The sequence below is a fragment of the Camarhynchus parvulus genome, chromosome 12 (assembly GCF_901933205.1).
Source record: "Camarhynchus parvulus chromosome 12, STF_HiC, whole genome shotgun sequence".
In the NCBI taxonomy this organism is placed as follows: domain Eukaryota; kingdom Metazoa; phylum Chordata; class Aves; order Passeriformes; family Thraupidae; genus Camarhynchus; species Camarhynchus parvulus.
Window position 1 is genome coordinate 2,553,151 of NC_044582.1, and position 24,396 is coordinate 2,577,546.

General features: G+C 39.6%; 1 protein-coding gene across 1 annotated transcript in view; it reads right to left on the minus strand.

The window, feature by feature from the left end:
- Window positions 1-24,396, minus strand: part of ATP2B2 (ATPase plasma membrane Ca2+ transporting 2) — a 386,601-nt gene that overhangs the window by 83,926 nt on the left and 278,279 nt on the right. The window contains 6 exon segments of the mRNA XM_030956513.1: window positions 847-888; window positions 6,696-6,791; window positions 10,060-10,185; window positions 11,462-11,587; window positions 12,575-12,790; window positions 12,793-12,831. Coding sequence (XP_030812373.1) covers window positions 847-888; window positions 6,696-6,791; window positions 10,060-10,185; window positions 11,462-11,587; window positions 12,575-12,790; window positions 12,793-12,831 — 645 coding nt within the window.

Consider the following 24,396-nt stretch of genomic DNA (forward strand, 5'->3'; position numbering starts at 1 on the left):
ATAAAATAGGATGAGATGAAACAGCTTTGCTTTCATGAAGAGATTGTACAAGACCGTGCTTGTTTGACCTGGAAATCTAATTTATCTACCTAACCTGAATGCTTACTATTTAATAGCATTTTATTTGGTACTTTTGTATCATGAACCACTGAGTTTCCCTATCCAGTTTCTGAGCCATCACCTTTACAATGTTCAATATTATCTGAGAGGAGAAAATTGTCGTTTAATTTGGTATAACCCAAAGAGCTCTTGATAGCTGTGTCGTATAATAAAAAGGGAACCATAACTTTGCTTCAGAGAAAGCAAAATATTGATTCCCATTTCTTCCTGACATTGTATATTAAATAAGAAACATCTAGGACTCTCAATCTTCCTGTTGTTTGTCCTTATTAAAGTCTTTTACACTGCTAGGTAACACCTTGGCTTTAAGGTTTCCTTTTTTTATTGCTTTGCCTTTCCCCTGCAAATGAAGAGATGTCCAGACAATGCCATCAGACACCAGAGATGATGAGACATAAAAAAACTGGGCTGGAAAATCACTAACAAACACATAGGATACACAACTTGCACAGGAACAATTAATTCAAATGAGCTTTGTGAGATGAAAGCAACATCTATAAATGGTCCCTTTAAAATGCTCCTCTGCTAAACCTCAGCAGCTTGTGGAAGTTACAATCTCTTTGTCTGGGGTTGGCTGTTTGGGGTTTTTTTGGACATTCTACATGAACAATTAGGGCCAGTTTCACACACAGGCACAGACCACAGGTTCTCACTGTACTTTGGGACAGGGTTGAACTACATGCTAACAATACAATCCACAACCTCCTGAATAGCAAAGAAGATTACCTTTGTTCTGGTTGTTCTCCATATTCCCATCCTGCATCTTGCCTAAATGATGAAAAATTCCAACAGACAACAGACAGTAAACAACCTTCAGCCGAGACAGAACACGAAAATGGGGATTTATATCAATGGGAGACAAAACCATGAGCACACCACGGGCACCTGGGCACCATTCCCTGCCCTCACACCTGCACTCACAGAGGGGCCAAGGAACTCCAGCCAAGCTCAGGGCTGGAACACCTTAAATGCTGAATATCAGCACGTATTTTTGAGGAATCTGCATCAATTCAGAGGGGGAAACTCATAAAGTGGATCTGGTGGGAAAATGAATTGGAATAATATTCCTGAGCTGATGTTTCAGAGGGCTGGGACTGAAAAATTCTGGCACACACCAGTATAGAGTATGGCTTTCTTAATGTATTCCAGAATTAAATTAATCATGTTACTAAATTGAGAAAAAATAGAAACAATGGTGTTAATAAATCTAAATGAATAAATTAGAAATGTAAATCAGATAGGATTTTAAAATTACATCGTCCTCACTTGGTTGTACTAATTAGCAAATTTCTCCTGGAAATACAAGTGCCAGGTGACCTAAATTCAGATTTATCCTGAACACAGATTTACCATGTGCCTCTTTAACTTCCAGCTTGACATTTTATCCACCAACAGCTTTACCACAGCAAAGTCCTTATTCCTTTGTGCCTTTTTCAAGTGGAAATGTCATTTGAAAGTGTGCATGAGATAAAAATGGCAAAATATACAAATCAGATACAAAACTTTGGTATTCAGAATAACAGCTAAATATTTTCAAATGGATTCCAAATTTCTTGGTGGGATCCCTTACAAAACTTTCACAGTAATTATATGAATTTATGGAAAAGGCTACAACAAATACTATCTCAGAATGGATGACAATGTCTTTTGGTAGTTATGTAAAATACACAACAAAAAATGATGCTAAGGCAAATTAAGTTAAAATACCATTACAGGATTGTTGACACATTCTAATAAGAAATGTACCATCAGAATTTATTAAAAAATGTGCCAGCAGGTACATCTTGTTCTTCTGACTGCTGTGTGGATTATTTTTTTCACTCTGCTGTGAATAAATCATAAAAAATGGAAAAGCTAAGATGCATCTCTTGCATGTTGGTCTTTGCACTAAGTGAGAGAGCAAAAGTGACCAAGTCAGTGTTATATTTGTCAAAAATAGGCCCCAGTGCCACACTGGGAAATTCCAAAGCCCAGAAGCAGGGCCTAAAATCATCTCAGAGCTCAGGTGAATTACTGCAGTGAACCACTGACCATCAGCTGCATGTCTGCATTTCTAATTCCATTCATACCCCAGCAATAACAGGACTTTTAAAAATTCAGAATTCACCTTCCAGAGCTTTACACTTTGCACAAGAGAGGAATCCATGAACCTGAGCAAACCAAGCTCCTTCCCACAGCGAAATCCCCTGTAAAACCTTGGCCTGGGGGGCACAGTTGGACTCAGTACCTGCCTGGTGGCTGTTTTTCTTAGAAGACCTTTTAATAAAGTTACTGGAAGACACAAAGTATCTCTGGAGATTGGAATTTCTGGCTGGAGCATAAAGCCTTCCCTGAGAACTGGAAGGCATTAATTTAGAGCAGGCAGTCTGCTCCATTTCCTGCTCTGGAGATCCTTTTTGCAGAGTGCAATTCCAAATCTTGGAGAGGCAAAAAAATGGAACAATATTCAACTTTCAAAATGAGAAAAATCACCAGCAAACCCCAAATATGATTGTACCAACTGGCAGACACATCACAGAGATTTTTTTCTTCATTAAAATATTTACTTTTAGGGCATATATTTGCTATTTGATAGCATAATTATCATAATAAATTACACCAACAATTGACTGGCTACCTGAAAATAGCAGTACACAAAATAAACAATTATTAACAACAGTTTAAGCTCAAGTATTTTAAAAATACATTCTTAATATTCTTATTCTACTGCATTCAGGTTACTGAGTGGGGGAAGTCATCAGAGGTAGTTACAGTTCAGTTATTTAGATAGAAAAACAAAGAGAAAGTAATTTGGGTAATCAAGATAAAGAAAAGGAAGCTGTAAACTATTTATATCCTTCTGTGCCAAATAATTTTAAGGCTGCGCTTTGGTATAAATTATGAACAAGGAAATGAAGGCAGAAAGAAAGGTGATAGAATCACCACTGCTGAGAGATCCTTCCTCCTTCCAGGTACAAATACTCCCCCATCCTTCTCTCCTTGGTGCTTCATTTAGAATTGTCAAAAGGAGGAGTGTTTTATAATATTTTGATAGCATCATGTGAAATAATTCTTTAAAATACAATATTTTTTTACATAATTCTGAAAATATTTTCGTCTTTTCTGTTTGGAATAATAAATAAAATAAATGTTGTTTGGGCTGGAGAAATCCATCTGAGTTTTTTATCACTTTTCTAAGCAAGGATGAAAAATTTCTAACATCTGCATTCCGCAGCTGATTTGAAAGTTCTGAATTTAAATATAAATATTTTTCACATGCTTTTGCCTCACTACAATTCTTGTATTTTGGAAAGGACTGGTGGCATCTTTACTGACTAAATTCTTACTATAAAAGTCATGGATTTCACCCAACAAAATTCCCAAGAAAAGCCTCCCCTTTATCTGCTGCAGCCCTTGAGGAAGAGCCAATCACACAGAATAACAAAGTCCTATCACTATTTTGGAAATTATTTCCCTCATTTGGAAATTATTTCTAAATTGGAAGAAGTGCTTGGAATCAACCAAAGAAAATAATGGAATTATGTTCCGAGCGCTGAGAGGGAACCACTGTATTAAACAGGAAGTTTTAGATAATCCTTCTATGCATTCAATAAATAACTTCACTTACAATTAAAAAATGTATTAAAATATAAATAAAATGTATTTAAAATACAAAAAGAATATTTAAAAAATAATTCAAACTGCAAATTGCTTTTCAGGAGCAGAAGTAGCTCAGTATCTACACTGGGATTAGCTGTAGATGTAAAATATTCCAGCAGAGATTTCTCTGACTCTGCTCAGCCATTTCTATACCTTTTCTATATTTTCTGAACACACATTTAAGTAGCAAATTCTCTAGCTTACAAATGCCAAAAAAACCCCAACAACCCACCCTGGAATCCTGATTTAGGAAGGTGGCAATGCTCTACTGGAAGGAAATCAAATTTGGGGTAATTTGAGCTACTAGAAGGAAATCAAATTTGGGGTAAACAAGCTGTAAACAGTGATTGCTGCTTCCCTGATTTTCATTTTTTAAAGTTACCTTTACTAAATATAATACTTTGGAATGAGATTAGTTTTCCTGAATTACTGCCTTTCTGCAGAATTTTCTGCTCTGTTTATGGCCTTAACTTGCAACCTTTCAAAAACTGAATGTATTGTCCATAGTTCTGACAATGAGTTCAGTAACAATTCTCTATTTGGATCTCAATTCCTAAAGCTCAACATTAATAAGAATCTGTAAGAGTTCCTTTGGTACAGCACATAATACACAGGCTGGGTCCCAAAGTAAATGAATTTATCACTACAGCCTCACAGGCTGACAACAAACTCTTTCTCTTGTGTCAATTGTTTGTTGACAATTAAAAATGAAAATCTTTTATCTGAAATGTAATTGGTTGATTTTCCAAGCGACAACATTTCCTGAGCTTGCTACTTATTCAAGTACATAATTATTAATTCTTATTTTAAGGTATTTTCTACACAAAGCTATTAGACTTGTTTCCAGTCACACCTCAGGAAAAATTTTCAGACCTTAAAAAAATATTAATTTCATCCAGACCAAAGGAATATACAGATGAATTTGGGGTCCTTGCTTTGTAATTTATCCTCTCCTTCCTTTCTCCCCTCCAAACCATATCTACATTTTAGGTATTTCACTTCAGTATAGCAGTATTTCATATATCTGCAGTGTTTAATTTCAGTATAGCACGCATCAGCAGTGCTAACTGAGAAATTACCAGAAATCTGGCATTGCCCATTTCCCAGATAATTCCAAAGCACTCAGACATATGTTTGCCTGCCTGAGTTCTCTGAGTAGTTGAGTTGTGGAAAGCCTCTCCTGCCCTTGTTGATCAAAGACCAGCAGAATTATTGACCTGCCTCATCTCAGAGGAACTAAAATCCAAAACATCCTTAACTGCACAAAAAAATTCACTCCACACTGCAAAGCCCTGAGCTTGTATCCCTCAGCTCCAGGATAAACATGGGCAGTAACTGTTGTTCCTGACTGGAGAGAGGATGATGGAAAATCACATCCCTAATTCCGACACTGATCTAATATCCCCTGGAAGTCAATTTCCTCATTAAGCTCAGCATTAAGCCCAAACACAACAGGGACTTACCAGGCAGCCCCAGCTCTGAGCAGAGCCCAGGGCTCGTTCTGCACCTGCTGGGCACCAGCAAAGAGGGGCTGAACTCTGCTCCCATCCCTCCTCTGCAGCTGGCAGGGACTTTACACTCATCAAAGTGGAATTATCACAGAATCATCACAGGATGGTTTGGGCTGGAACCTGAAAGCCCATCCAGTGCCACCCCTGCCATGGGCAGGGACACCTCCCACTGTCCCAGGGTGCTCCAAGCCCCAATGTCCAACCTGGCCTTGGACATTCCAGGGATCCAGGGGCAGCCACAGCTGCTCTGTGTCAGAACCTCAGCACCCTCACAGCTATGGAGAATAAAGCACAATTCATTCCCTGGTTCTTGCCCTCTAGGGAATCTGGAACCTGGATGATGGAGGTCCCTGCCATGCAAGGAGATGTAGGGATTGCAAATCCTAGTTTTCCAGAATGGGTTTTAAATCTGGTTATATGTTTCTTTAAAATTATTTTAAAATAGGCTTAAAGATTTCCTGTGTCACTGTTTGAAATAAGATCCTACAGCAGTAAATCCTGTTCCTTGTTTAGCACTTGACATTGCTGTCAGAAACTCTCATTTCACATGTGAAATGCAACCTGCATGGAAAAAAACTTCTTTCACCAACATGATGAAAAGTAGAATGACTTTACTCAGTATTTTTGGCTCTGCACAAGCAGGAAAGGTTGCTTGGCAAATAAAGGCTCATGCATCTGATTAGCAGCAAAATACAGCTGATGCCTACACTAATATTGACCCATTCAATCCAATTTAACACTGGAATTTCACTGTTAGGAGAGACACTGAAATATCTGCGTGCTAACACACAGGGTCAGGAATCTGTCCTGGGACACAGTCAAAACTGGCTGCAGGAATGGTTTGCTTTGGGTTTAGTTTACACAGGCAGGCTCAGGAGAAAGTCACTGAGGGCTCACACAAATATCCACAAAACTTCTTGGTCCCTCCTGAAACAGATGCTGAAAACAGCAAAAGTTGTTCCTAACATGGTGTTGGTTGAAATGGAGGCAGATCCCTGATCCCAGCCCTCTCTCAGAACTGTGTGAGAATTATGAGTGAAAAAGAGGAGAAGCAGAAAGAATCCCTTGCTCATGGTGCTCTTCTCCAGATCTATGCTGAATAATGAAACTTTATAATAAAACATCAGGTGAATCTGCCTGAAAGTTTTGAAACTGGCCTGACACAACTGCTTCTTTTATCTGCAGTTTGAATGGCAAATGAATCACGATTTCAAACTCTGCCTCTGCCAGGCTGAATTCTGGGGGAATGAAGCTGCAGCAGCCCTGTGGCCCCTCTGCCAAGCTCCTGCAGAGCGTGTGGAGCAGGATCTCTCAGAGTGCAGTCACACAAACACAACATCTGTGCAGGTCAGCGAGGGGAGAGGGAATTTGACACAGTCAGGAGAGAAATCCATCAAATCAGACAAGCCGGGGGTTGTGACGTACCATTGACTAAGCTGGCATTTGCATTATCAGTGGCATTTGCACCTGCTGCACCATCTGTGGCTGGAGGAGGGCGGGAGGAGGGATGGGAAGAATCTACTGAGCAATAATGGATAAAAAAAAATATAAATAAACAAAAAAAGCACAACAACAAAACAGCAAATAATAAATAAATAATAACAGCAACACGAACGAATGCACGTGACAGAGCGAAAAGCCTTCGCGGCTTTGTTTGCTCCCAAAATCAAAGAGTTTGAAATTAATTAACACAGATTTCCAAAGCAATGTGGCATTGGGAAGGTGTCACAAAGTAAGCTGAAAACTCAAATAATAATAACAATAATAATAACAACAATAATAAAAACAACAAAAGATAAATATGAAACACATTTAGCAAAGTTAAAGGAGCTGGTGAGAACTGGCTGTACACAGTCCTGTGTACGTTGCTTTAGTCCTTTTATGTCTTATTTTTTGTACTTTAATGTAATTTATGCATTTTTTAAGTGGTTGAAATGTTTCCTTTGGAGTTAATTTACACGGTGTTTATGTAGCTTTAAAATTGGCATTTAAAAATCTGTACATACTTCTGCGTAGCGCAATGGTAGATATTTTATGTTTTAAATAATTTTGCCCATTATGATTTATCATCACTGATGCACCCCAGTGTAACAGGACTCAGTCCATGTCCTGCCATCACCCAGGTAAAATGCTAATTGATCTGAGTAGAAACAGGGAATTTTCCTATATTTTATGTGGAAAAGGCAAATATAGTCTTGAGGAGAATAAGGGGTTATTTTAAATCCAGATAACGGACATGACACATTTCCTGGTTTGTGATGACATGAAGGAAGAATCAGAAAAGAAAACCTCTTCTTCTTTTCAGTTATTATCCACATATTAGAAAAAATTGGACAAGAAATCTTTCCTAACAGGAAATTGAAAACCTTGAAGGTTTTATCATTTTACTATGTTCTTTATAGTTAAGTTCAATAAAATTAGTCTCCGCAAATAATAGCTAAAATTAATTTTGTTTTGTTTCTGATGGTTAATTGCTCACAACAGAACCAAATCCTCCCATGGATCCTGGCTGAGGCTCTCAAACTGCTCCAGTCCTTGCCCCTCAGGGATTATTTCGTGCTGTACTGGGTTGGTACTGCAGAAGAATGGGCTGATTTTATTTACAAATGGCAAATTGGGAGAAGAAAATAAACAGCTCCCAGGATTTAAAAACACACCCTGTGCAACTGCATTGAGGAAAATTTCAATTGCAAATTTGATTACTGTGGTGGCAACGACTTAAACTGTTTTGGTGACTCGTGCTTGCTCTTTATTCCGTTTGGATCCCCACCCCAACCAGCACAGCGTGAGCTGCTAACAGCAAATCAAGTATTCCACATGAAATACTTTGCAATTTACTTCTGGAGAACAGCTGATTATTCCAGCTCAATGGGAAGATTTGCAACACCAACAATGCCTGCTCACCAAAAGATCTGGCACCAGCAATCTTGTTGATTTGAAATCATTTTTTAATTTCAACTTGAGTGATTCAAAGATGATTATTTCAATCAGCAGTTCCCCCCTGATTTGCATCATTGGATGGGGTACAATTCTTACTCTACCTGGAAGCTGCTGTTCCTCCTCCTGTTTCACACCTGCATGATGATTTTTAAAGTGTTAATGAACAATAAAAGCACACACCCACACACACTGAAAGGGGCAGGGTTTCTGAGAACTGCAGGTTTATGTTCCAGCAGTTTTCATTTGGGTTGGTGCCTCCATCTGCCACCAGCTCTGCCCAGGCACGAGCACAAAGCTGCATCAGAAAATGTGGAGGAATTCTCTATATTATGGATTCTTTATATTATAGCTGTTTCTACAGAGCCATGTTCAATTAAATTCTGTGTCTGCATCCAAATTCGAACACACCTCTGTAAAAATCTCTGGTAAGTTACAGCCACAATGTGGGGAAAACTCCCTGATTTCTCTTTTCCTGCCTTTCCAGGCTCTTCCCTGTGAGACCTGAGAGAACCATCAGTGTCCTGAGCAGAGCCTAAGGAGGCCAGCCCAGTTAAACCCAGCTCAGGGAGCTCTCCATCCCACAGGGGTGAAACTGCTCCTCCTCTCCCCCAGATCTGAACAGCAGCAAGAGCAAACTCCAAGGTGCTGCTCCAAACTGGTCTGGCATAAGAATTTTGCTTTGTGACATTTCAGTCTTTTCTCCTTTTTATTCTCCTGGAGCCCCCCCATGCCTGGCAGCTATTGAGTATTTCTGTGCAGAAATGAAATGGTAAACATTTCATTTAGTAAAAAGGGATTTCCTCAAAGCAGCAGAGAGTCAAAGGCAGGCACTTGTTGAACATACTCTGAAATGGAAATTGTAGGTCCTGAAAACAATTTGAATTCGGCCTTCCTATCTCAGCTTCATATAAAATGATGGAAACAAAAGAAATAAAAGTGGAATCATATTGCCTGACAGATAGCAAATAGAATGTTCAGTAAAGCTTTAACTTCTTTTTTAAAATTAATAGTGAACACCACTAGAAAGAGCAGAAATGTCTGAAAAACCTGTATTAATTGGCCCTTAATCATGTCTGAAAGACAACTATTCTTAGGACAGACTTGGAATGAAATTGTGGAAGCAGAACAATTTACAAGACTTCATGAAGAAAAACTGGCAAGGACAGACATTAAATCATGTTTCTGCTTAGTGTGCAGCCCATAAATTAGCAAATGCTTATGACATCACACTGTAATAAGGTGAAAAGCCCAAAGAGGCTTCTTGATTTCATTAACTGATGCAGGACATGAAAGTAAAACTGTCTTCTAACATTTACTGCTACATTCTTGGCTTTTACTATTCTTAGCTCGACCTTTACACCTGAAGAAATTAAAATGCCTCTCAAGTCAGTCACTGACATTAAACAATCCAGGCTAGCAAAGAGCCACAGCTTATCTTTATTTTAATCCTGAAGCTCCAAGACAGATGCTATTTCCATGGCCAAAGGGTTTTTTTCCTGGGGGAAAAAATATTGAATTGATAGAAAAGCACAAAATCTTAGCCAACTGTAGGTGAGCATGGATTCATGTAGAGAAGCCACAGCAACTGGAGCATGCCCAGGTATCCCCTTGCATTTCAGCATGGACTGGGAGCCTGCAGTTTCACACTGGAAAAACATCTTGTTATCCAATGGATTTATTGGTTAACAGCTTCTGCTGTTTTTCTGTGTGACATGTGATGATAAAAATGTGTCATAAAAAAAAAAGGGCAGTTTGAAAAATCCCATTTATTTGTCAAGAGCAGAGGAGAGCTCTGGCTGCACAAAGCCCAGGAGCTTTCTCTGGAGCATCCCGGTGTTGGGAAATTTACCTTTCTTGTCTTTCTTCTCCTCCTCTTCTCCCCCAGCTCCCAGCAGAGTGAAGATGATGCCAGTCTGAGAATTCACCCCCACAGCAGTCACCAGCATCCGCCCAGAGCCTTCCATGACATGGGTGCCTGAAAAGAGGCAAGACAGGTTACAGAGAGCTACAATAAATGTAAAAAATTATGCAGGGCCTTTCTGAAAGTATTGAGAGATATTTGCTACGCTTTATAAACCTCTGTTGAGGGAGATATTACCACATAACCAAAATAAACCCTGTTGTGAATCATTCTCAACCAAGAATTAATGCTTAAGTACAAACCTCATGCTGCACATCCATCATCATCAGACTCTCTTTTTTAAAAGAAATATTGTCACCAAACGAGTTTATCTTCTGCAAGAAAATAGTTTCAGCAAAACATCACAAATACACAAATCAGGTAAAAAAAAAAAACAAATAAATTCCATTCAAACCTAAAGATCAGAAAATATCTTTAAAAGCCAGCAGAGACTTGGGTGGTTCAGTTGGAAAGGAAAAGTGCTGCAACCTTCCTCAGAAATTTATCAGAGCCTCCTTTAAGATGTGTCACTATTTCCAAATACCTTTTAATTAAGAACTTGCTAATTGCAATTCTGTGTTTTGTTCTGAGGGAATCTTCTCCTGAATTTCATGACAAAGGTGGATAAAAATATCCTCCAAAAAATGCCCTTGGCTCCTGGGCTCCCAGAGCAGCTTTGCCAGGCAAACAGGCACCCAGCAGAGCTCAGGCTGAGCTCGGCACACCTGGAGAGGGCAGAGCAGGCAGAGGGGATGGGATGGGTGTGGGGGTACCAGTCGTGGGTTTCTCTGGGTCTGGGTTGAAGGCACTGAGACAGTAATTCATGTTCAGACTCAAGTGGTTATTATTTCTTATCAGTCAAACAGTCTCAGTGCTGTGAGTTCAGCAGCTTTTCATCAGAAGGCACAAAATGGCCAACAATCTCTTATTCCAAGGTCTTTTAAGACTAAACTATCTAATGAAGAGCTGACACCTGGATTATTTTCCCTTTTAACCCAATAACTGATCCCACAGAGCTGCAATGGGGACTTTCCCACCCAATTACAAAATGCCACCCAAACCCATGGAGAAGGAGGAAGAAGAAGCATGAAGAAGAAACCCAGGATGACACCCTGTGCCCTCCATCTTGCTGCCATCCACAACATACAAAAAATCCCAAAACTAAATTTCTCACCAAGTGATATAACTACACTACTCTCTACTTTTGTGGATTCTAGTTTATCTTGAAGTCTGGGAAACTTTCTCCATGGATGAGGGTCAGAGTCAGAGCTTCCCTGGGGGTCAGGGCACCCCAGAGCAGACAGGGAAATATTCCCAGTGCCCTGGGTTTGCACAGTGGGGCAGATCTTACCTGACAGCAGCATCGGGTCTTTGTCCACGGATTTGCGGACCTGGTCGGACTCTCCAGTCAAGGAGCTCTCATCGATTTTGAGATCATTGCCTTGAATAAATATCCCATCAGCAGGTAGAAGGTCACCTGTGGTCAGAACAGGGCAATGGAAAACCTCCGTGAGATTGTTTTTATAATTACACTATGGGTTTTGTTATAAAATCACAATTAATTGCATGAAAAGGTGAAATGAAAGGAGAAGGGAAGGAATTACTCCTGATTGTGTCCACACGAGCCACAGTACTGCAGTCCAGGCTGGAATGGTCTTTTATTGCAAACATGTTCTGCTTCATGCTATCCCAGAATCCAAATGTGTCACATTTACCTCACAATGGACATCTCCATCATGGGGGCTTGGCAGGGAAGGGCTCCTCACATCACCTGGAGGTTTCTCCATCAGACTTCATAGGAATTAACAGCAGCTAATTAATAGCTGAGCTGCCCTTTCCCCTCCCCCCCTCAGGGAGCCCTTAGGTAAGTCCAGGAGAAATGTGAAGGCTGATGGAAGGGGATAGTGCTGGAATTAACAACTCCCTCCAGAGCACACAGAGTTCCTGCAGGAGTCTCTCACTCCACTGGAGCATGGGGCTTTCCCTATGGCATGGAATTATCAGGCACCTCATTTGGGGAGTCAATCTGGATCTGAAACAACTCATGAGGTGATCACAGAGGCCCAATTCCCTTCTACACAACATTTAAAAACCCTTCCTCCTGCCCCTAACTGGACAGAAATAAAAAGAAATTAATCTGAATAACAGAATCCTCTGTGATAGAGAATTACTTTTGTACGAACAAATACAGAAAATGGGAAGGACAAATACAGAAAACTGGAAGGAACTGGAAAACTGACCAATCCTTGTCCTGGTCAGAGAAAGAAGTTTAGACCAACTGAATTGATTTCCTAGTGCAGTTTTACAGCAGGTCTTCATGTTCTCCTTTTGCCCTGACAGCTCAGGTGTCACCTCAGCATGGCCAACACTGATTTTCTGTCCTATAAACCTGCCAGGGAAGCGTGTCCATGCTGCTGGGAAGGGCCAGCAGAGCAAGCCAAGGCTCCAAAGGCCGTGCACTCACCATATTTGACCTGTGCAATGTCCCCAACCACGATCTCTGCCACGGGGATCTGGATGACCTGTCCCCCTCGCACCACGGTGAACTTCTGCTCCTGCTCGATGCGGCTCTGCAGCCCCCGGAATTGCTTCTCCTTGCTCCAGTCGTTGAAGGCAGTGACCAGGACCACGCAGATGACAGACAGGAGGATGGCAGCACCTTCAATCCAGCCAGCTTCGCCTCCCCCTCATCCTCAGCTCCTCCTGTTGCAGTACCACACCCTGCAGAGATGGTAAGGACCGGTTTAGGGAAGGTCGGATGCGCCACAAGAAATGAAATTTGCTGTGACGTGACAAGGTGAGGGGATGGAGCTGCTTTTCCAAGCACTGCCTGCTGATGAAACGTGGCAGAATGGAGGAAAAGGACAAATAAAGAGATCTGTGAAAAAGAGAAAATAAATAAATCGACAGAAATCCTTGTCCTTTTAATTTTTCTTCTGAGCAACCCATCCTTGGTGAACCCGGACTAAACAAATGGAAGGAGAAAGCACCAATTCTGTTTTGTGATAGAGGAATCAGAGCTTCACCTGAGCTACCAAAACCTGCAGGGTAAGAATAAGAATAATACTGAAAAATAAGAATAATACTGAAGAACAAGAATAATACTGAAGAATATGAATAATACTGAATAAGAATAATGCTAAAGGTGACAGAAAGGACTAAAACAATAAATGACATTAAATAATGCAAAGCAATGGCATTAAATTCGCATTAACACCCTGTCAGATTAAATTAAACAATTTTAACATATTTTTTTTAAACAATTTTCAACACAATTTCTGAATGTTCTGAACTAAACACACTTATAGGGAGCACTTGTTAAAAGAACACTGGGGTCAGCCGGGTTTATCAGCATTTCAATTTGATAATGAATGTATAAAGGAACACTGAGTAAAAACAATTCCCTGATATTAATTCATCAGTCTTCCCTACAGAGAAATGCAGTGGGATGCTTCTAGAACTGCAAGTACATTATTGCTGCCAAAAGCAAAACAGCATTAAGAAAACCACTCTGTTCTGAACTGTAAATTCTGAATTACTTTATATACATCTGCTAATCATTTATTTCAATTAAAATTTAAATGGATAACATTCACCAAAGGAAAGTGACATAGCTCTTCTTACTGACAGAGCACCTGGGAGAAATATTGGGCAGCCAAGGGCACATTCCAGAGTCACAATGCAGAGAAATCCCAAGTGGTGGGAGAGAGGAGAACTCAGCCTGGCCAGCAGAGCCTCCTCTCCTGAGGGACCTGGGAAGAATTGTTCCCATTTTCCATGAAGAATGGGACCAGGCAGGAATTTGACATCACTCCTCCACCTCACCCAGGTACCAGGGGGTTCAGCAACTTTGCTTCCACCTCTGACTGAAGTTTAATTTGGTTTATTCATCACCTCTCACTAGAGAGAATTAACAGCCAGGTTGATTGCTGTGTTTAAATGACAAACTGGAGCATCATAACCCATTAACCAGCTGAGTAATTGCTCTTGCATGTGAACAATAACAAAACCACCAAAAGTCAAAGGAAGAAAGATGAGCCTGAACAGCCACTAAGAGAGGAAGAAAATGAAAATAAAGGGAGTTTTTCGCCAAGTTCTCTGTAGGTTACACCGAGTCTCTAAGGGCAAGGCAAAGGCTGCTCCCAAGGGCAGGGGCTGCCCGGGCAGGGGTGTCCTTCCACTGCTGGCCCACCCAAACCTGCAGCACAGGAACCTCACTAAAACCACTTTTACAGCACTCAAGGAAGAAATTAGGCAACTTTTTAAAGTCCAGTACCTTCAGCTGCTCATTACCAGCCTCAAATGCAGCTCAGAAACCAACCCTGCAACTTCCTCCTGCAGCACAATAGAGATTTTGGGAAGCACTAATGAATTTTGCTTTGTTTAACCTTAATCATCTCAGCTGGGCTCTGTTGGATCTTTAGATTCCTCTTCCAAATCAGCACGTTCACTTTTGTCTTGATTGTTTTAAATTAGTGCAAGTAATTCTGTTTCAGCAGATGTAACACCAGAATTCACTCTCTTTTTTTATTAGATATGACTTAGAATTAAATATGATGAATATTCTGGTTTTTTTTTTAACAGCAAACCTCCTCTTCTATTTCTCACAAAAGAAACATGGCCTGGTCTAGCCACAGTCAAACACTGATTCCATTTCCTTTTCAGATGGTTGAAATTTAGCCCAGCTTGTACAAATTACAAAGATCTGCTGCAGAGTAATATTTCCAAGACCCTTCAGTAAAAAACAAAAAACCAGAAAAAAAACCCAAAAAAATCCCACTTGATTAAGAAAAATCAGGTAAAAATAAATATATTCCTTGACTTGAGCAGTGAGGTTGATTTTGTGTTTGTGTTGTCAGAACAGATCTCCACGTTGACACATGCATGCAAATAATACAAAATATTGTCATTAACATAAAAAGAATTACCTGTAGATACCTTGTAGATGAAGCACAATCAAATAAAATAATTCATTTTTCAGCTGAAAATTTTGTTTTATTCCAGCTGAAAAAATTATTTGTAACAATGGAAGAAAATCTGAAGGAAACAGATTGAACTTAGAGCAAGCTCTTGGAAAGTGTCCCTAAATCTGACAAGCTTCCACACTGAATAAAAAATCATGTTTATGACTTAAAATCATGAGACAATCCTCCACAACCCAATGAAAACAACAAACTTTTAAAGGCATTTAATTTTCTTTTCTGTTCCTTTCATCTGACAATGATAAATTCGGGTGGAGCAGAGGTGGTTGAAGGGAGGAGGGAATTTTAGGAGTAGAGGAATTAATTGCCAGACTTCCTCAAAACCTGAAGTCTTTGAGAGGATGGAGGAAATTCTGAGCTGATTTTTGAGCTGTTAATTGTTAAGATTCAATGTGGCCTCTCTGAAACCCCAGGGCCCAGGTGAGAAGTCAATCAGACCACCAGAATTTCCCAAAATTTTGCTTTTGCATTTTACACTCCACAGAAAGGAGATGGGATAAAAGTGCTACATAAATTAATGCAAAATGTTCCTCTTTAGGAATAAACTCCAGCAAAAAACTACCTGATTCTTACAAGAGCAAGATTTCTGAGCAGATTTTTTTTTTTATTATGAAAAGCAGGATTTTAAAATGCAACCTCTGCCCTTTACAACACGACCCATCTGTCAGGAAACATTTACTTGAATTATGTGGTGTTCTTGCTTCCAAACTGTTTTAGAGGTGTTCCTTTGATAGGAAAAAAAAAATAAAGGAAACCTGCATCTCCATTGGTTTGAGTCTGTCTAATGTTTTCTTATTTACTTACTGAAAAATAATTGGGTTTTAAATTTTTTTTTCTGCTAATTTTAGGAATTATAGCAAGACTTACATGGATTTACAGAAAGAAACTTTGTGTATTTCTAGAGGAAAAAGACATAAACATCTTAACTCTATATTTAGATTATCTGTCCTTATTGTAAAGTGACCCAGTATTGACCTTATAGATAAGGAGAAAATAAGAAATATTAATAAAATACATCATATTAATACACCTAAGTAGCAAAATTGAATTTAGAACACCTAGTATTTATTTTAAATGTTCATATAAGCTTGCAAAATTCATGTTGAGGTATAAGATTGGTGTTCTGCTTTCAGAGAGAGCACGTGGCTCTCACTGCTACCCAAAAATCTGCCTGAGCTTTTATTGAAATGCACAGAGTGAAAAGCAGCACAAAAGAGCTGTTATAACATGCAGATGGGATTTGTGGCAGGGTTTTATTCCAAGACAGCAAATTGTGATGTTCTCATCTTAAATTCCCTTTAACAGAGGCCCTATCTGTCAGAAAACCCAAAAGCAGAGAGGTAAAAAAGTTTAAAACATGGAACTCTTTTCTCCCACAATTCTGAATGTGTGCCCTGGCCACAGTCTGACCCTCACAGCACAGAAAATGTGCAGGGCTTGAAACTGAGATGCTGAACACCTGCAAGTCAAGGATGTAAAGGGCTGGGACTCCTTTGGCACAGAAAAAGCAGATGGAGCCTTAAAATGGATCAATTTATCCCAAAAGGAGCAGCCAGGTGAGCTGGAGCTCCCCAGGAGAGGGAGAACCTGGCAGCACAGCCTCAAAGAAGGCTCAGAAACACAAAAGGAGACCAAGGGGACTCTTGTGCCCATGAAATATCTGAAAGGACGTTTCCAGAACCTTGTGGAAGGAGAACAGAACATTAAAAAGCTTAAAACTGCCAGAAATAGATCAGCAAAGCTGATGGAAAAGTGTTCTACAGAGGGGAGATGAAAGGAAGGAAAAATCCAAAGGAAAGGAAAGAATAGGGAAGTTCTGCCACCCATCACAGGCAGGGAGCCCAGCTGAGGTGGCAGCAGCTGGATTTCCATCTCTGCAGGGACTGCAGGGCTCCAAACCTGCCCAGAATTCCCATTCTCAGCCCAGCTGAGGTGGCAGCAGCTGGATTTCCATCTCTGCAGGGACTGCAGGGCTCCAAACCTGCCCTGGAGGGCTCAGCAAACCCCCAGGCACTCACCTGGGCTGCACTTCCACTCAAGAAATTTCAAAACTGGCCAGAGAAACCTCCTCTGCATAAATAGAATTTAATTATATGGAAGAGTTTAAAAGGAAAAAAAAAAAGGAAGAGAGGCATAGGTTATTGAAGGGTAAGTTAGAAAAAAATTTGAATGTGCTTGTGGTGAAAAGGGGAAGAAGGAGAGGAGGAGGCACAAAAACAGGTTAAAGCACTTTAGGAACAGTGAGCAAGAGGCAGCACGAGGTAATAACCTGGTGGCTGTTATTAATAATTTCAATTTAGTGAAAGCTAGCAAGCAAGAAAGACAATTAATAGAAGTCCACAAAAAGCCAGACAGCATCACCTGACAGCTTGGCAGGCTCATGTCCTGTTGGATCTGGAATGCTTTTACACCATTTCAATGTACATTTCTCCTGATATCACCCAAACCTGGGCACATACAGGAGGAGGCACACGGGCTCAGCTCACCTAAAAAGAATATCTGCTTAAAATTTCAAACAGCTATCAGGAGATTCTTTAAGCTGCTTTGAATAACATAATGATTATAATTACAAACTATACGATCCTGAGCTGCAGCACAGTAATTTTTAAATCAGAAAAAGTACATTTTTAAAAATCTGGGAACATCTGTATTCCTAAATCCCAACCTACAGCACATACCTCTCAGCTACTCATTTCAACCTACACACTGCTATTTTTAAGCTGAGAATACCTTGTGGCATTTAAATTCCCTAGGAAAATCTCCTCACACCTCCAGAGGTAATTTTTTTAGTCAGTCAAACTGGTTTTGTCATCAGAAAGACAACAGCTCCCCGATAAAAACTTTTTATTGAATCTCTTTCTCTAAAGACATTTTTCCCCTCGCTGCAGCTCCAGCGCTGATGTTATTAAAGCAAATTGAGCAGCTCAAAGTTACAGCTTTGTCATCAGCTCTGCTTCCCAACAGCACCACTGATGGTTCTAACTTCACAAATGTATTTAGCTGTGTAACAAAAGGAACAGTAACCCAAAAATTATGTGATAGAACCCATAAATTCCCCTCCTTAACAAGGCTTTTCGAGCGGTAACAAACACTGCAGTGTTCGTTTCTGCAGATTCCTCCTTGTGCCATGTCTTTTGCTCCACAAGGAGTCCCAGGAGTGATTGGCACCACCATTCCTGCCCCAAATCCTCCTCTGCATGACGGTGCATCAGCAGATGTTGAATCACTTCCCACGAGGGCAGAGCAGCACAGGGCTGGCTCCGAGTCACAGCTCAGGCACAGGGGCAGGAATCACTGCAATTTCACCCATTTCTGCCTTTCCCTCACTCCCTCCAAGGGTTCAGTCCGCCTGACAAACATTTCCAAGCGAGAGGAATAGTGGATTTGTCTTTCCAAACAAGCTGTGGGTCTGCTGGTACATAAAACCAGAGATAAAAGAAACAATGGGAAGGATTCCACTGATTGATGAATGGAAAAAGATATTTGCTTCTACAAACAAACTTCAGGTCTGCTGATAAATGAAATTAGACATTGAAAGATGAAAGAAACAATGAGGAAGAAAACCCCCTAAATTTCGTAAGAATTAACAATTAAAAGGGAGAGTTAAATTAAAAGTGAGGGAAATCTTTGGTATCAGGTGTTTTGGGAAGTCTGAACCTCTCAAGTACAGAGGTACAGACTGTGTATGTCATAAAAAATGTCATAACTCTCTCAGAATGTCATAACTCTCCCAGAAATGGGGAAAGAGAGAAGAGAAATGCAGCCAGGAAATTTGGATAAAAAGGAGGCTGCATCCTCCAAAAATGTGAGTGATTCTAGGGGAATGCCCCATGGCCTCTCCCTTTATGGGAATAAAGAAAAAAGACTCCTCTGTCTCCTCTTAGGACATAAATCTCTGGTGTTTGTGGGTTAATTTTCATAACACAGGCTACCTGCAGGATCAGTGTTCTCCAAACCCACAGAAGGGATTTATGAGGGTGACAAAATTACCCCACAAACATCAGCATTCAGGGGGTTTAAACATTCACTAAAAGCCACTTTTGGACACGTCTTTGAACCCAATATGAGAATTCCTGGCTTTGTGATCCACCAGCTTGTTATGTAAGGGCTCCAGGGGGGCAGGGAGGGGGAAGCAAAGAGCTGCTGTCCCTGTGGGTTTGTTATGTAACTGCCAGCTCCAGAGCTTCCTATTAAATATTTACACTTTTTTGGCATCTATATGCAAGGAAACAAATCTGGGGGCCCTGAAAGCATAGACAGATAGAGATCTAGATGATATCGATTATAGATAGAGATATACATAATAAAGATATAGAAATAAAAATATATACAGACATAGATATATAGATATAGATTTAGATATCGATTTTATAGATGTAGATATTGATGATATAGATGTAGATGTAGATGTAGATGTAGATGTAGATATAGATATACATAATAAAGATATAGAAATAGAAATAGATATAGATTATATAGATATATAGTATTAGATATGGATTATATAGATATAGATGTAGATACAGATAATATAGATATACATAATAAAGATATAGATAGAAATAGAAATAGATATTAGATATAGATATGGATATGGATATAGATAGCTATAGATATATATGCATAGATATAGATATATATAGATATAAATATAGATAGAAATAGAAATAAAAATAATACAAATAAATATAGATGTAGATATAAATATAGATATAGATAGATAGATAGATATAGATGATTTAGTTATGGATAGATCTAGATCTAGATCTAGATCTAGATCTAGATATAGATAGATATAGATACACACCTTTCTCTCTCTCTCTCTCTCTCTATATATATATATATGTATATATATATATTCACAAGTTCTGCAGCCTGATCACAAACATTCATGAGCACAGGAATGTTCATTGAACTATTCCCTCCATTTCAGGAGAAAAATGAGGTGTGTCAAGCAGGATTCTTCTGCCTGGCATCCCCAAGGAAATTCACTTTGGAGAGATCAGGCAAAGGGATGGATCCTCACTCCACCAAAAGACCAAGCAACTGCTTCTACAGTGTTTATATTCAATTTTGTTTCCTTTTTTTTTGGCAGAGAGAAAAGAGATAAATGCAAAAAAAAAAAAAAAAAGGGAATTTTCATCACGAGTCCTGTTCTAAGGGATTGCAAGAGACAAACCTTGATGTTGGGTTGTTGTAGCTTCACTTATATTGCTCCAAGCTAGAGATGTCAGGTAAATAAAACCACGTATTCTAAAGGTAAAACATGGGCTCCAAATGCAGGAATCAGACCTTGAAAAGTTGCTCTGTGTTTATTAACAAGGATTCAAGTGCAGTTATTCAACCACTTGACTTGCAAGGGCACGTCCTAGCCGAGTCCTACTTGCAGAATTAATATTTCTGGAGGATCTCTTCCTGGAAAATATGTGAGAAGACTTTTGATGCTGTCCCAAAGTTCTAAATCTCATTGCCTCTTCCCCAGCAGAGAGCTGAGTCGTGCCTGGCACCCTGGCCATGTGTGATGAGCAATATCCAAGAGTTTTGTCAGAGATCTGCACATTTCTCATGAAGGGAAGGCATCTGGGGGACCTCAGATTTTGCAGCCCAACATGGATTTGTAGAAAGCAGATGTAGGTCACTTTGCACTAGGAAATGATTCTTTAATCTGCAGGTCCCACATGACAAAATAGTGCATATTTTGCACTCTACAAGTTCTCAATGTGTTGTTACTGACACCAGCTTGAGTCTTAAATTTCTGTCAGGAATTGGCTCCCAAAGCTGATCTGGTGTGGGGAACCCTACAGAATGCAATAAATATCAATATAAAATAAATTTTAAAAATTAAAATAAATGAAAAATGAAGATAAATTAAAACCAATGTAAAATAAATGAAAATTTAAAAACTCCACGTTGCAATAAAAATATCAATTGACTCAAAAAACCCTAAGAAGTGCTGGATGGGCAGGACCTCCTTTGTTCTCTCATTCCAAAGGTGATGGGTTCAAAATAAAGGAAAGAGAAGGTCATAAAGACAGACAGACTGGCTGGATATCCAGCCAGGAAAGCAGGAAATTAAGAATCAAGGATTTTATAATGGGAGGCTTCAGAAAAGACAATTTCTACTAATAAATTTTCATGCACTCTCAGTCTAGAAGCAGCTCCCTGTAAGCATTTTAGAATATGGCAAAAATCAAGATAGGTGTGTTCTAAAATGACCAGTGGAATATATCTTCATCCAAACATCTAGAAAAGAGCAATTGCATTCACTTAAATTTCTGCAGCCCAGTAGGAATTTGCAGAAAAAGTGTTTTACAAGAATGTTTACCCCCATAATAATAACAACTATAAACAGCCTTGTAGGTACTGCTAAACAAACAAACAAAACTTTTATATTAAAAAACCCAAAATAATTAAATTTAAAGTCATTCCTCTTTAAAATTCTGCAAGTAATAATTATTTGAGGGATTAATTGAGAAGCTGTGAGCCAAAATTACAAGACAATATTCCACAGTGCAAGGAAGGCTGTGCTGTTACAGTGACCTTCTCTCAAAATAAAGGAGCTCTTAGTATGAACTACAACTATCCCATAAAGAAATACACTTAATATTGTTTAACTCTCTCTGCAGAAACAGTAAAAAAAAGAATAAATCAAATATAAAAATACATTTGTAAGCAACAAGTGATTCTGACATTTCTCTTCATTTCAGCACAAATATTAATGCCCACAAGGAAAATTCTGATGCAAGCTGAAGCCTTCTTTGTATTCATGCAGGATATATAAAAATAGAGCTACAAAATTCTCCACATTTAAGTCACTGTTCCAAGAATGCAGAACAGGTGCACATGGTCTTAACCTTAAATGGTTTTGCTCAGTTTAGAAAAAAACCTTTTTTTTCTCAGGGTTTTTCATGGAAAAAAGCTGGACAGCCTCAGCTAAGTTCCAGTGCAGAATAAAAATACATTGAGAAATCTGGTTTTGCAGCCAGCCTTGAAATGCCCAGAAACTCTACCAGGAAAGTGTTTTAAATTCAGACTTCATCAAAAACCAATTTAGAGCAAAGAAGAAGACACAGCACAAACAAGGGATCCCCTTCAGATTAAGTTGTTTAAATGTCATAACTATGATAAAAAAATATATCAATGTAAAACACAAACTCTGTTTGAAAGATGTATGGACTAAATTGAATTAGCAACGTGGGGAACTGTGATCCCAGAACTTTGGATGAATAAATGTCATTGGTTAATTCAGAGTAAAAGAAGGAGGGAAATAAATCCTTTTTTTTTTTTCATGATCACATGTTGCAACACCACATTTAGAACAGGCTATTGTGCCAATGCAAACAAACCATTAGGAATAAAGCCAATTAGAAATCAGAATTTCTGTTAGCTTGATATTAGCAGGGAAGTGGCTGTCCATATGTTGACATTTACTCACTTGGAAAAGTTTAATTAAGTTTGATTTAGAATTCTAACCTTGCTATTAGAAGGGGGGGGAAATGGCAGAGGGAACGCTGCAGCTCCTGGGATAAAGTTGTCTTTTCGAACACGAATGGATGAAGGAAAAAATATATATAATGTCAGGAAAATCTGCTAAGTTTGGAGCTGCAGCTAAGCAGCCATGTCAGAGATAAAGCTGCAGCTGGGTTCTAAAAACAGGAAGAATACTCCCATTTCTCATGGAGCAATACCTGGCTACTTCTGATGCCTTGGGATTTTGGCTTTTATATTTTTTATTTATTGGAACGGCAATCTTGCATTTCTTTAGTGTGTAACTCCAAACCCCACAGCCAGTGTCAGCTGCAGCTTTCCCATTTTGGGCAGACACAACAATTCCTCTCCAGGCCTGGCAATCAAGGACACCTCACTGCCTCAGGGCCCAGAGATGGGAACAAAAGGGACTTGGGGGAAGCAAACTTGGGGTCAATGACTTCATTCCCTGGAGCTGCAATTGGCAGATGAACCCCAATGTGCAAATGGACCAAACTTATAAAAGTATAAAAACCTGTGAAACATTGTCCATTTTGGGTGTAGGCCCTGGGGGGCTTAATCTGCCCTAAATGTACCTGCAGGCCCTTCAATAAACAGAACTGCTTTTATTCCCTTAATTCTGTCTGGCCTCTGGTTTAGATAGCCCAAAAAGGCATCACTTCCAGCACTTGTGAAATGCAGCTGGAGGGAGAGGAGGCTCTGAGCACTTCCTCAGCTCCCACTCAGATCACTGAGAGCCCCAGGAAACACAGAAACCCAGGCAAATAAAGAAATGTTTCCCAAAAAGCAGCTCTCATTGGGGCACTCAGCTTTAAATAGAGCCCTGCAGAACGTTTCACATTGACAGAGAGCAACAAATAGCTGAGAAATGCAGGAGCAGATGAGAGCTGTCTGTCCTGTGCCTATCCACAGAGCCTCATCCCTTTCTGTCTGAAGCACAGGGATGAAAAGAGCAAATCACTGCAAAAAGGGTTTTTGGGGTGGCATCTGCCTCAGTGGTGGGTGCTTGTGCTGCTCCATCCCTCTCTGTGTTCTGATAGAAATGAAATGTGCTTGCTTCCAAAAATATTCTCCTTTTTTTTGGTCTTTGATGCTTTAAAACAAGGCGTTCTAACGGGGAGGATTTAACAGAAATATTACCAAAAATCTGCAAAAAACAAAATTAAAAAAAAAGGTTGGCTTTGCCTGGAAATCTTGACAGATGTTTTGATGCGATACGCAGAATAAATAAACTTATCTGGGCTTTTTGTATCTCTTGGTCTTCTGTGGTATTGTTCTTTCTGCAAGAAACTTCAGAAATTTGTATTTTCCTATGCCCTTTGTACCATGGCAGAGGTTTCTTAAGTAAAAAGGTTAACATCCAACACATAGTTCTACAGGCTAAACTTTAAATGCTTAATTCGTATTGCTAACTCAAGTGAACTCCAACAATCTCTATTTCAGTTTCACGGGAGCTTCTAAAACCCCAAGAGGAGCAGGGGATGGAGTGGGGATGCCTGACCACACTGACACAAACATTTCTGTAGATGTTTGCAGTTGCTTTGGTTGTGTTCTGTGCTAGCAGAAACCTTTTCCAAGCTCTGAAACACTTCACACACCCAGATAATTTAGAGAGAAATTGCCAACTTTTTCCACCAGGCAGAAAGAGGTTACTGAGAAAAGGTGACTGATTTAACAGGTCCCCAAAGAGTAATTCAAAGTTTTCAGAGGGTCAGGGCTGGAAAGGCACTGATAAAGAAAATTTGCAATTGAGGAGCTTAAACAAAAAAAATAACCCTGCAATCCCAGAAAATTCAAGATTGCCCTTGGAGCCAGT